The 14,097-nt window shown below is 53.4% G+C and overlaps 1 protein-coding gene across 2 annotated transcripts in view; it reads right to left on the bottom strand.

Annotated features, from left to right (window-relative positions):
* Positions 1 to 14,097, bottom strand: part of TTYH2 (tweety family member 2) — a 54,118-nt gene that overhangs the window by 24,655 nt on the left and 15,366 nt on the right. For both annotated transcript variants that reach the window (XM_017884791.1, XM_017884792.1), the window contains exons 3-4: positions 11,908 to 12,019; positions 5,365 to 5,585 (exon numbers count right to left, since the gene is read on the bottom strand). In XM_017884791.1, coding sequence (XP_017740280.1) covers positions 5,365 to 5,585; positions 11,908 to 12,019 — 333 coding nt within the window. The remainder of the gene's footprint in view (positions 1 to 5,364; positions 5,586 to 11,907; positions 12,020 to 14,097) is intronic.

Raw genomic sequence — 14,097 nt, 5'->3', positions numbered from 1 at the left:
CTCACTGCAAGCTCCGCCTCCCGGGTTTACGCCATTCTCCTGCCTCAGTCTCCCGAGTAGCTGGGACTACAGGCGCCCGCCACCTCGCCCGGCTAGTTTTTTGTATTTTTTTTAGTAGAGACGGGGTTTCACCGTGTTAGCCAGGATGGTCTTGATCTCCTGACCTCGTGATCCGCCCGTCTCGGCCTCCCAAAGTGCTGGGATTACAGGCTTGAGCCACCGCGCCTGGCCTTTAGGTTCATTTTTAAACAACATTTGTGCCAGGGACTGAGCTTGGCACCAGGGATACCCAGGTGAGTGGGCTCGTTTCTGACCATCAGAGAGCTCAGTGTAGAACTCGGGAGTCCGGGTCAGGGTACCGACAGCCCTGCAGATCTCTAGGCTCCTCCAAGCCCTTCATTCCTCTGGCCTTTTTGCCCCCAGGGCTGGGCTGGTGGGGAAAGGCAGTTACACCCCAGCTGGGAGAGCACGGTAAGCTACTTCACCCTTTGGGACCTTGGTTTCCACATCTGTAAAGGGAGCTGGAACCCCTCATCTCACAGGGCCAGAGTAAGGATTAAGTGCTTGCTAAATATAAAGGTTGACGGGGCAAGGCAGCCCGGGACTTCAAAGGCCCTGCCCTCCTGCTTCTCCAGAGAACAGGCTGAAGAATCAAAGTACCTTAAGCCCAAGGGCACCGAGAAGACCCCAAAGTGCCCTTGTTCCTTTCACTTCCACACAGGTCCCCAAGGTGGTCCTCACAAGGCCAGTGGTCTCCCCTGGCAGCCATGCCCCTTGCCCTGTGCTGGGCACCAGCAGGAGAGTGGACAGTGGAGGGAGGGTGCAGAGACAGGGGCTTCCCAGTCCCCAAAGAGGGCAGTATTTGGATCATTATTTCTCTTGCTGCAAGAGCCAGGTAAAGTCGCTGACCTCTCCTCTCCAGCAATGGTTTTCTGCTTCACTGACATCATAAAGGGGAAGAAGGAGTTTGGAGCATGGGCAGGGAGTCCCCTGGAGCTGGCAGAAAGTGGCAAAGAGGCTCTAAGGGAGAGAGGGGAGGGAGCAAGCTGGAGGCTCCAGCAGCCAAGGGAGGTTCTTTCTGACTCCCCAAATCGAGGCTTACTGCCAAGAGAAGGGGACTAATCAAAGTCCTTGTTTCTGCACAGAGCAGGGGGCAATGCACACTAGGAATCTGGGATTCCCAGGAATGGAGCTGGGGGCTTTGCGGAGTAGGCAGAGCCTGCCGCTACCAAGAAGCCAGTTTCCTTAGACTCAGCTCAGAGCTGGAAGGAACCTCGCAAACCATCTAGTGTTTGGATCACATTCTTATTTTTACACAAACGCGCGCGCACGCACGCGCGCGCACACACACACACACACGTATGATAAAGACTAGGTCTCTCTGTGTTGTCCAGACTGGTCTCAAACCCTGGACTCAAGAGATCCTCCTGCTTCAGCCTCCCAAAGTGCTGGGATCATAGGTGTGAGCTGGATCCCATTCTACAGATTGGAAAGCCAAGGCCCCATGGTGGGGAGAGCCTGACCCAGGAATTCCACATTGTCTCTATCAAGCTTCCTGCAAGGGACACAGCTAGCCACAGGGCACCTCTCAAAATACCCAGTTCACGTTTCAGACTTAAAGATTTCTTCTCACCTCTCGCCTCCGCTCTGTAGAGCAGCAGGAAATCCAGTTAGGGGTGCTTCTAACCCACTCTCTGTGGCTGTGATTCAGTGTATTTTCCCCGCCTCCACGCCTCATGTTGTCAGGGGTTCCTGGAAACATCTCCTCTAGGCGGATGTGTTTTCCCAGAGGAGCCGGGCGAGGACTGGGGGATGTATTCCTAACCCAGAACTCGGCTCTGCCTGCCAGAGCCACTCCCACCCCGGCTCCCTCCTCCCTCACCGTAGCCTCTCAAAGAGAGGAGCCCCTCGGCTTTTTATCTCCTCCAACGCCAGGCCTTGTATAAAAATGCTAGGAAATATTTGCTTCGCTGCATGGTAATGCTCAAGGACTATCCCAAAAGCAAAGATGGGGGCCCTTCAGGGGAGGGCTTGTGTTCCAGAGCAGCTCAGGTAAGAGGAGGAGCCACAGATGGAAGCAAAGACATTATTGATGTTTAGGAGCCACAGGTGCCAACCTTGGACTAGACCTCTGCTTTTTTTTTTTTTTCTTTTGAGACAGAGTCTCCCTCTATTGCCCTGGCTGGAGGGCAGTGGCACAATCTTGGCTCACTGCAGCCTCCGCTTCCTGGGTTCAAGTGATTCTCCTGCCTCAGCCTCCCAAGTAGCTGGGATTACAGGCATGCGCCACCACATCCAGCTAATTTTTGTATTTTTAGTAGAGATGAGGTTTCTCCATGTTACCCAGGCTGGTCTCGAATTACTGGCCTCAGGTGATCTGCCCGCCTTGGCCTCGCAAAGTGCTGGGATTACAGCATGAGCCACCGCGCCCAGCCAAACCTCTTCTGCCTTAACCTGAACAAGGAGTGGGGAGTGGGGGATGGGCTCACAGGGGGTCCTGTCAATCACCCATGCCGAAATAGCTGATGTGCAGTTGGCACCATCCTTCCACTATTTTAATAAAATCGCCTTAACAATAAGCCCCCTTTGATATGTAAATTGACTTAATTCCATCTGTGTCATTATCAAAATGCCCACAGGAGGCTATTAAACATACACAGTTCTCTGCTAGGTGCGCTCAGAGAAGAGTGAGGTCAAAATGGATACCTTTGTACCCCCTGCCCCTGCCTGACATAAGATTTCGAAGGCTCAGGCAATGAATGGCCCACACATCAGGAGACTCATCAGATACCCTTGTTTTGGGGCCACAGGAGCAGGAGGTCACGGACAGTCCTTAGAGCTGGCAGTTTCCTTCTGTCCTTTGGGAGGGAGGCACTCTGCTGGGGAGCAGGACCAAGGTCCCTTCAATCCAGAGCATCCAGGACATGGCGGAGATGCAGGGGCTGGACGGGCTGGGGAGGCAAGGTGTGGGGAGGACCCCCAGAGCTGGGGACTTCATGAGCTCCCTCTGCTAAGGGACCTGCCATCTCCTATTTTTGGGAAGGGGAGAGGCCCCTGGACTCAGTCCAGCAGTGACCTCCTGGCATGGGGCTTTATGACACAAGGGAACACAAATCCAGAAAACAGGAGTAAGTTGTGCAACCCTGAGCTAAAGGCTCTGAATTTCCTCAATGGCTTGAAGAGGAGCCAACAAATGGAGGGAGCCGGGAGGGATCCAAAGAACTGATACTCGCTCCTCATGACTCATTCTTCCACTCCCTGCGTGCCTCCTCCAGGCTAGGCCTGGGGCCCTGGGAGCACAAGCCCAGGCCACCATTCAGCCGGGAGCCCTCCAAAGGCTGGGGCTGCTGCCTCCTTCCTGCGCTCTCTCCAGAGCAACCTTCGCTGGACCCTGCACCTGGAGAGAGGCAGCAGGTCCCTGCTCTGCCGACTGTGTCCAGTACCTCTGCCTGGGCCGGGGTTTGGCGAATGGGAAGGCAGGGGAGATGTAAACAAAGCCCCAGAGGTCAGATGACACGGCCATGAGTTTGTACACCTAAGTGAGGGTGGTGCCCCTCAGCCCCCATCACTCATAAGTGAGGCTGGTCTGGGCACAGTGGCTCATGTCTGTAATCCCAGGACGAGGTGGGAGGATTGCTTGAGACCAGGGTTTTGAGACCAGCCTGGGCAACAAAGCAAGACCCCTATTTCTTTTTTTTTTTTTTTTTTTTTTTTTCTGAGGCGGAGTCTCGCTCTGTCGCCCGGACTGGAGTGCAGTGGTCAGATCTCAGCTCACTGCAAGCTCCGCCTCCCGGGTTTACACCATTTTCCTGCCTCAGCCTCCCGAGTAGCTGGGACTACAGGCGCCCGCCACCTCACCTGGCTAGGTTTGTATTTTAGTAGAGACGGGGTTTCACCGTGTTAGCCAGGATGGTCTCAATCTCCTGACCTCGTGATCCGCCCGTCTCGGCCTCCCAAAGTGCTGGGATTACAGGCTTGAGCCACCGCGCCCGGCCAAGACCCCTATTTCTAAAATTTTTTTTTTTTTCCCTGAGATGGAGTTTCCCTCTTGTTGCTGAGGCTGGAGTGCAATGGCATGATCTTGGCTCACTGCAACCTCAACCTCCTGGGTTCAAGCAATTCTCCTGCCTCAGCCTCCGGAGTAGCTTGGATTACAGGCATGCGCCACCACACCCAGCTAATTTCGTATTTTTTAGTAAAGACAGGGTTTCTCCATGTTGGTCAGGCTGGTCTTGAACTCCCGACCTCAGGTGATCTGCCTGCCTTGGCCTCCCAAAGTGCTGGGATTATAGGTGTGAGCCACCAGGCCCGGCTGCAAAAAACGTTCTGTTTAAACTAGCCAGGCGTGGTTGTGTGCCTGTAGTCCCAGCTACTCAGGAGGCTGAGGTGGGAGGATCACTTGAGCTGGGGAGTTCAAGGCTGCAATGAGGCATGATCACACCACTGCACTCCAGCCTGGGTGACAGAGTGAGATACTGTCTTAAAAAGAAAGAAAGAAAAAAAAAGCGAGTCTGGGGGCACAGCCTCTTTCTTCCCTTGTGCCTCCTCCACGCTAGGCCCAGGCCCTGGGAGCACAATGACCTGTAGGTCAGAGCCTCCCCTGATGGCAGCTTCTTAGCACCCTCAGCTGGGTGCTCATTTCTCTAACCCCCCATAACCCTGTGGCTGAGTCTGTGGGTATAAGAAATCCTATCCCATAAACTCTGGCAGGCGAGGAACCTATAAAGCATGTGGCGTTTCCACCCTGCACCAGCCACAAAGAATGCTGGACCCAGAGAAGCACCCCACTGTGTGCTGGAGGCCGAGGCCAAGTCCAGCCTGTGGCATGGGGAGCGTGAGCACATCCCTCCCCTCTGTAGCTTCTGTTGCCTGTCTATTAAGGAGGCTATCTGCATGCTCACCATGTGGCCCCTGTAAGCTCCCATGTTCTCCTGATTTCGGCCAATGGCTTATCAAGACTTTCTGGTGGCTCATGCCTGTAATCCCAGCACTTTGGGAGGCCGAGGCGGGCGGATCACTCAAGGCCAGGAGCTCGAGAGACCAGCTCCTGGCCAACATGGTGAAACTCTGTCTCTACTAAAAATACAAAAATTAGTCTGGTGTGGTGGCACACACCTGTAGTCCCAGCTACTTGGGAGGGAGGCTGAGGTAAGAGAATCGCTTGAACCCAGGAGGTAGAGGTTGTAGTGAGCTGAGGTTGCGCCACTTCACTCCAGCCTGGGTGACAGAGCAAGACTCTGTCTAAAAAAAAAAAAAAGACTTTCCGGTGGCCCTTCTCCACCTGGAGCTCAACATGCAGGTTTGGATGAATGAAGCGGATGTAGCCCCTGCTGCCCCTCCCTCTGCCTCCCACCGGCTCCTCACCTGTAGTACTCTATGTAGCCAGTCTGGTCGGATAGCTTGGTCAGCTCCATGGTGACTTCCCTCCACATGGGCAGTCCTGAGAGCTGAACAACAACGCTACCCGCCATCTGCTGTATGAACTTCAGGGTCTGCATGTAATCGCCCCGGGCAGCAAAGATCTCACTAAGCCGGGCCAGGTGCTGCTCTAGGTCCACCTTCATCTTCTGGGTAGTTCCGGAAACCTAGGGAGGAGCAGGGAGCAAAAGCCAGGGAGGTAAAGCTTCTGATTCTCATCCCGGAAGAGGTCTTTCTAGGCAGCAGAAGGTGGCCTGGCCAGTTGTGATAATTACGCTCACGCCTGTCATCCCAGCACTTTGGGAGGCTGAGGCAGGCGGATTGCTTGAATCCAGGAGTTTGAGACCAGCCTGGGCAACATAGTGAGACCCTGTTTCTACAAACAAATACATAAAAATTAGCCAGGTGTGGTGGCATGTACCTGTAGTCCTAGCTACTTGGGAGGCTGAGGCAGGACGATCACTCAGACCTGGGAGGCGGAGTCTGCAATGAACCAAGATTGCACCATTGTATTCCAGCTTGGGCAACAAGAATGAGACTCTGTCTCAAAAAAAAAAAAGGTGACCTGGCCTGCTCAGGCATGAATGAACACACCATGCTGCCCCAGTTCTGAAGATCTCGAGCCTGTGCCCCTAGAGGAAGGACTGAAGACAGAGGCTGCCACTACCCACCCAGTCCTTATGTCCCTCAAACCAGGGGGCAGTCCCTGAACTGGCCTTAACCAGGATCTGGGCTCCAAGAGACAGAATACTGGTGCCAGAGGAGCACACCACTGTGTGCTGGAGGCTGCAGCCAGGTCTAGCCTCTGGCGCTGGGAGTGTGGGCACATCCCTGCACTCTGGAGCCTCTGTGGCTGTCTACTAAGTAGGCTATCCTGTATGCTCACCACGTAGCCCCTGCTGTAAAGGGCTGGAATGAACGTATGCATTCATTACTATCCCTTAATATATTTAGAGAGAGACACCCGCATGGAGAAACCAACAAAATAATCTATTATTCTTTGAAGATTCTCTTAAAACTTTCAACACTTAGGCTTACAAATTCTCTTTTAGAGAAACACTCTATGTTGCTACCTTGACCTCATATCCCCACAACAGGATTGCTAACTGTTCTATGAGAGAAAGGCTTTGTTGTGGCGCTAGCAGCAGCACACCGCGTCCTGAACGCTGAGTGAAGGCAAGACAATGGGACTTTGCAAAAACAAAAACAGTTGTGATCCTGCCTCTGACGAGCCTGGACATGAGGCAGGAGGAGGAAACCGGCGCCTTCTCCCTGTATTCACATCCTCCCCTGGACGTGTGTCCCGCTGGGTGGGCAGACAGGCTCCTGTCCCTTGGCTGAGCCCTAAGGGCCTGGGGTTGAGTGGACCCTAAAGGAAACATCTGCCAATGCAATGCAAAGACAGAAATAGAAAGTTGATGGCTGGCCATCCCGTTGAAAACATTATTTATTTATTTTTAAAGGTACTGCTCCTTGCAGAGCAGGGCTACCCTATAGGCAGTGTGCCAGAGTAGCCTGTCCATCCATTTCTTCCTTCCTTCCTTTCTTTGTTTGTTTTTTGAGATGGAGTCTCGCTCTGTCTCACCCAGGCTGGAGTGCAGTGGTGCCATCTCGGCTCACTGCAACCTCTGCCTCCTGGGTTCAAGCGATTCTCCTGCCTCAGGCTCCCTCCCAAGTAGCTAGGACTATAGGCGTGCACCACCATGCGCGGCTAATTTTTGTATTTTTAGTGGAGACAGAGTTTCACCATGTTGGCCAGGCTGCTCTCTTGAGCTCCTGGCCTCAAGTGATCCACCCACCTCAGCCTCCCAAAGTGCTGGGATTACAGGCATGAGCCACCACGCCCGGCCGTGTCCCTCCATTTCTAATGGTCCAAGTCGACCCTTACTGGCTTTTGAAGGGCACAGGCAGGGCTCGTACTGGTTAGCGGGGCTTTCCCACAGCCCAGACCCAGGGTGCCTGCAGAGCCCCGGGGTGCAGCAGAGCCCCGGGGTGCAGCTTGGCAGCCTGAAGCACACCCTTGCTGGCAGCGAGGGGAGAAAGGGCTTTGTTGTTCTGAAACTGTCACGCTAAACCAAGAAGCACAACGGGCCGGGACAGGGGCAGTGTGCACTAATCCATCTTCGGCAGCCTTCAGCTCCCACGGGTCTGGGAGATAAAAACACAGAAGAAGAGGCAGAAACTTCCCACAGTGAGATCAGCAAGGCTGATTAGATTCCACTCTTGGAGGCAAACGGTGTTCTCTGTGTTACTGGGACTTCACATCAGCTGTGTGGCCTTTTACATCTGCGCTACGCTGGGAGTTCCTGGTTCCAGAAAAGAGAATGGCTCTCTTTGTTTCATTTTGTTTTATTTTTTCAGTGTCAGAGGCTTGTTCCGTTTTCTGGCTTATGCTTGGTTCTTACGAGCTGGTTAAGGACTAAGCGATACCAGTGTACAGAGACACTCTACCCTGTACAGATTCAACAGCCCGTAGCACAGGGGAAAAAGACCTCATACCACGTAAAATTACATTCAGTAACTAAATGTCATGCTAGTACACTTGGCTGTTCAATTTAATAAGATAAATGTACAACCACTTTGGAATCACTGATAACAAATGGCACTATTGTCAAAGAATAGTGGCATTCTGAACAAACCCAGTAACAGGTGACATTTCTATATTTCTATATTGTATCAAACAAACTTCAGAGCAAAGGGCTGTTAAAAATTATCTGTAAACTTTTTCTGTAAGGCCACTTGTTTTCTCCTTTACAGTTCTACATTTTTAACTTCTCTATTTCTTAAACTCCTCCTTGGGGGGACAGGGGAAGAAGGCAGTATTTGTATTTGTCACGCCTTCTCTTTCTTCCTGATACTTTCCCACAGGAAACAACACTAAAAAAATTGTTTTTTTGAGATGGGGTCTCGCTATGCTGCCCAGGCTGTTCTTGAACTCCTAGGCTCAAAAGATCCTAAAATTTTTAAAAATAAGAATGACAGCAGTGACCTACTTACAACTCCCCACCACTTCTCCATACCATCCCCAATTCCTTAAAGGTTCGGGACATAGCACCCCCGCCAGGCACAGGTGGGATGACCCAGAGATGGAATCAGGCTCTCTCTCATGGGAAGCTCTGGGAACAGGAGGGACAGGCCAGCTTTCCAGACTGGGCAGAGTTAGGGACGAGCTACAGGTGGCGGAGACCATGGTCTAGAGGAAAGAGCAGTTCTCAAGTGTGGTCCCGGGACCAGGGGCATAAGATGCACACCCTGGGAACTCCCTCACAAAAGCAAAAGCACTCAGCCCTGCCCCAGGCCCACTGAATCAGAACCTCCGGGGGTGGGGCCCTGCAATCAGTGTTTACCAACCCTTCCAGGTGATTCTGATGCAAGCTCAAGTATGAAAACCTCTGGGAGGGAGGACTCTCCCGCACTCAGTGAGCTTATCAGGAAAGGTGGATGGGCCAGGTCAGTGGAGGTAAAGGGGCTAAGACCAGAAGGCCTGGGGTCTGGCTTCTGCTCTGAAACATACACATTTTCAATCTCGGGCCAGCAATGCAACCTCCCTGTGCCTCAGTTTCTTCACCTGAGGGCTGCCCATCAGCCTGCTGCGGGCTCACATGAGGGAACCTGGAGGGGCCATGCTGGCTACCACGTACAGGAAGTTTTGGTATCCTGAAATGACTCCTCTCTACTCCCCCAGACTGGGGCGTGCAGCCCTCACAGGACTGCCTGATCCCTGGACCACCGCCCCTACCCACCAAGGCACAGGTGTCCCTCTAGTTGGACATGCATAGGTGTGGGGCTTCCAGTCTAGGAAAGGAGGACTTGGAGCAGGGCCCACCCCACTCTGTGGGTGCATCCCTAGAGGGCCTCAGTCTAGGAAAGGAGGACTTGGAGCAGGGCCCACCCCACTCTGTGGGTGCATCCCTAGAGGGCCTCAGTTGGCCACTCAGCTGCATGATCTGGGCTCTGGCAAGGCCCAGGTTCAGGTCCTGCTTGACTTGCCCACGAGTCCCCCACCTGCTTCTGCCGCCCACAGTGTCCCGGATCCCAGCCTCCCGTTGGCCCCAAGGTGATTACAGTAATTAATAGCATTCATAATCACAGTCATACAGTTGAGCGTATTTTACAGTCTACCAGCACTTTCACTGACATTATTTCACTAATGTCATTTATCTGATATCTGGACCTCCCCCTTGGATCTGGGAAGTCTTTTAGATCTGCTGCCTCCCCTGGAGCCCTGAGGACTAGTGTGCTGAGTGTCTACCCTGAGGACCAAACCAGCCTCACAGGTCCTAGCAAGGACCCAGGTGCCGCCTTTCCACCTGGAGGCAGCAGCTACACCTGGGCCCTAGGGGTTCATACCAGAGGGGGAGGTGGCCACCCGCAGGCTGAAGGCAGCTATGGGCTGGCTGGACCAGTGTGAAGCCCCGGGACTTCTGGCCTCACTTCTCGGTAACAATGGAGAGGACGAGGGGCTGATCTCCAGGGATGCAGAACCTGTCCCTTTGGGGACATGGGGGATTTCAGAGAGTGGGGCTTGCTGTGAAATGTCCAAACCTGGCCCTGGAGCACCATCAGGCTGTGGGGTGGAAGGCCCCAGCATGGGGGCTCGTTCCCAGCTCCCCTCCCTGGCGGCTCTCATCCTGCGGGATAGGGACTTCTAGGACTTGACATTTTCCCATAAGGGAGTTTGGGAGTTTCTCTAAACCCGTGAAGGTCATGGCCCTGGGGCCTTCCTGGGCAGGGCAGGGCAGGGGATTTTCCGCTGGTGGCTAGGTTCCTCCTCCAGCGATCCTGGTGCTGGTGGGTGAAGAGGAGGCAGGCAGCAGGATGGCAGGGAGGGGCAGAGAGAGCCTAGAGGGCAGTGACCATGGGACACTTCCCCCCCAGGGCCTGGGACAAGGGTGGGTGCCCAGAGGGAGAGTTCTCCCCAGCCAGGCCAGGTGACCCTCTGCCTCCCAGGCCGGAGCTGGCTGTCACTCAGTTCCTCCATCCCAGCCGCCCCAGCTCACCACGCAAGGCTGTTCCAGACTAGCATCTGCACACCGGGAATCAGCGCTCAGCTATGGGTATGGGTTCCAGTGGACATGGGTGGCCGAATGAACTCTGCAAAGGACCAGGGCCCCTGGTCTGGTAGCCACCCTCAGCCCCTTTCTGGAGGCCAGGGCCTCCTCCCACAATTGACTTGGGCACGGAGGAGCAGCACAGCTGTCTCTTTAAGGTGACACCCCCGACCCCCCTTGTTGACTGAGGGATTAAAGCCTTAGAGGAGCTTAAGGGAGCAGGAGGGGGGCAAATGGGGTCCAATCCTCTTCTGGAGGATGCTGGGGCAGTGGCCAAATTCTCCTGTTGGGGCTGGATTTTGTGGCAGAGGCTGCTCGGATAAGCAGCTGAAAAGGCCTGGTGCTTAGAGTGAGAATGACGTGTGTGGGGGCCAAGGTCAAAATGTGGGAAAACTCCAGTTCCAGGCAGCTGGGGTAGAAAAGGCAGAGGCAGTTTTCAGGGAACCAAGTCCTCAGATGTCTACCCTCATCGTGCTCCTCCCTGGGCCATGTCTCCAGCAAAGGGGTGGCAGCTCCAGCAAAAGGCTCGTGTGTATCAAGCAGCCTCTGCCACAAAATCCAGCCCTGGCTTGGCAGAGTAGCCTTCCCCTTCTCCTAAGAGTCTGACACCTCCTCTGGCCAGGCCAGCGCATCCTTCACTGTGAGCCCCCACCTGGAGTCACCGCCTGGAAGCCAGAGCCCCAAAGAGCTGGAGCAGGTCTCCAGCACCCACACCATGGGGCTCTTCAATTGTGTGTGTGTGTGTGTGTGTGTTTTAATTTTTGAGATGGAGTCTCATTCTGGTGCCCAGGCTGGAGTGTGATGGTGTGATCTTGGCTCACTGCAACCTCCGCCTCCCAGGTTCAAGTGATCCTCCTGCTTTCAGCCTCCCGGGTAGCTGGAGCCACACCACCACTGGCTAAGTTTTGTATTTTTGGTACAGACAGGGTTTTGCCATGTTGCCCAGGCTGGTCTCAAACTCCTGAGCTCCATATGCCTTGGCCTCCCTCAAAGTGCTGGGATGACAGGAGTGAGCCACCACACTCAGCCCTCAGTTGTTTCTGAAGACACTTTTTTCCTCTTGGCATCTCCTGGACCCGGCCATACTCGATATGCAGCACTTAAAATGAACACAAAAAATGCAGTGGGGCTGGTTTTCCACATTCAAGGTCTCCTCTGACACATCAGAAAGTGCTGAGCTTGCCAGAAAATGGGGTTTGATCCCACAGCTGCCTCCTTTGGTCCTCACCCCCATCCCTGCCATCCCTCCAGGCTTGGGGCGCACAGCTGCCCATTTGCCTCAGCAGAGGTAACTGCAGCGCAGGCAGGGGTCAGCCCTCGGGCACCACACCCCCTCCGTGTGCAGCTGAGCCAGCTGGGATCTGACGGGTGCCCTTGCTCTGACCACACTGACCTTGTGGGCTGTGCCTGTACCCGGCCAGCTGCCCGGGAGCCTTACCAGAGCATCGATCCCAGAGAAGGTGTGGTTGGCATCTTCCAAGGAGTACATCAGCTGGTATATCCCATCGTTGGTCTCGCTGTTTCCATAGAAACCAACGCCCACTGCAGCACTACAAGCAAGATCCCAAACAGAGGTTAGAGGTGATACACAGAGGAGAATGTTTGTTTATATTAAAAAATAAGCTTAGGGCTGGGTGCAGTGGCTCATGCCTGTAATCCCAGCTACTCAGGAGGTTGAGGCATAGAATTGCTTAAACCCAGGAGGTGGAGGTTGCAGTGAGCCAAGATTATGCCACTGCACTCCCTCCTGGGTGACAGAGCTAGACTCTGTCTCCAAAAAAAAAAAAAAAGCTTGTTTTTAGAGCAGTTTTAGGTTCACAACAAAATTTAGTGGAAAGTAGAGAGTTTCCATATATCTGCTGCCCCACACATGCATAGCCTCCTACTCTACTCGAAAATCCTGCGGCAGAGTGGCACATCCGTTACAAGCGATAAGCCCAGATGGACACACCGTTGTCACCCAGAGCCCACAGCTTCCACTAGGGTTCCTTCTCAGCGTTGCACATTCTATAGTTTTGGACATATGGATAAAGACATGCAATGGCTGGGTGCGGTGACTCGCGCCTGTGATCCCAACACTTTGGGAGGCTGAGGCGGGTGGATCGCTTGAGCTCAGGAGTTGGAGACCAGCCTGCGCAACATAGTGACACCCTATCTCTGCAAAAAATTTTTAAAAAAGAAAAAATGAAAAAGTGATGTGTCCACCATTACCATATTATACAGGGTAGTTTCATTGCTCTAAAATTCCTCTGTGCTCTGCCCATTAAGTCCCCCCTCCCCTGTAACCCCTTTATTTTTATTTTTTTGAGATGGAGTTTTACTCTGTTGCCCAGGCTGGAGTGCAATGGCGTGATCTCAGCTCACTGCAACCTCCGCCTCCTGGGTTTAAGCGATTCTCCTGCCTCAGCCTCCTGAGTAGCTGGGACTACGGGCACGTGCCACCAAGCCCAGCTAATTTTTTGTATTTTTAGTAAAGTCGGGGTTTCACCATGTCGGCCAGGCTGGTCTCGAACTCTTGACTTCAGGTGATCCCCCCGCCCCATCCCGTCAGCCTCCCAAAGTGCTGGGATTACAGGCGTGAGCCACTGCACCTGGCCTTAATCCTTAGTTTTCCCTTTTCCAGAGTGTCATAGAGTTGAAATGATACCGTGTGGAACATTTTCAGATTGGCTTCTTTCACTTAGTAATATGGATTTAAGATTCCTCCGTGACTTCTTCTGGCTTGATAACTCATGTTTTTCAGTGCTGAATAATATTTCATCATCCAGATGGACCACAATTTATCCATTCACCTATTAAAGACATCTTCGTTGCTTCCAAGTTCTGGCAATTCTGAATACAGCTGCTATAAACATCTACGGAGAGCAGGTTTTTGACTATAGCTAAGGAACTCTTTCCTGGGGGCTGTGTTGAGTAGGCAGATGACAACTCACATTCTGGCAGGTGGGGCTGGGGGTGGTGAGGTGAAGGTTCAGGGTCCCTGGCAGGCTGGCTCTACAGGACATTTTATTCGGGCAATAGGAAAATACTGTCCTCCAGTCCTGTGACTCCAAAAGGTAGGAGACTGTAGCCAGCCCTAGGGATGCTGATGCAGTAAGTCTGAGGAGGGCCCAGGTACCTGAGCTTTTACCAGCCCCCAGGAGATTCTGACACAGGTGGGCCTGGGAAGCGCTGAGGTCTACTGAGATCACATACTCAGTGCTGACCTTGGGTCTCTATTGACACCTCCAGGAATTGTGGACTCCCTCGACATCCTCCACCCTTTCCCTCAACATCCCCAGGCCACCCATGTGACAGTCTGTTCTTCCACTGTGAAGTCTCAGCTTATAGAATGTTCCTTCTTCTACTGAGGTGACACCTGCCTTCTTAAGCCACTCATCCCCTGGATCTTCGTTTGTCTTCTAGGACAGCCTGGAAGAAGTTTCCAGTTCTGCATGGTGCCCCATCAGACAGCTGAACCTGGCTTCTTCGTAACCCGCTCACCTCGTGCTGTCCAAGTGGGACAGGTGTCCTTCTTGGGGCTAAGGTCTCCAGACCCTTGCCCATGCCATCACCGTCCTCTAGATGATTGGTTAATGTCACTCTTAAATGTGGCCTGAGTGGGTCACTCAAGTCCAGGTTGTTCATC

The sequence above is a fragment of the Rhinopithecus bieti genome, unplaced genomic scaffold, assembly GCF_001698545.2.
Source record: "Rhinopithecus bieti isolate Rb0 unplaced genomic scaffold, ASM169854v2 scaffold_13400, whole genome shotgun sequence".
Classification (NCBI taxonomy): domain Eukaryota; kingdom Metazoa; phylum Chordata; class Mammalia; order Primates; family Cercopithecidae; genus Rhinopithecus; species Rhinopithecus bieti.
The sequence above is the reverse complement of the archived record's forward strand: the minus strand, read 5'-3'. Positions and strand labels throughout refer to the sequence as shown.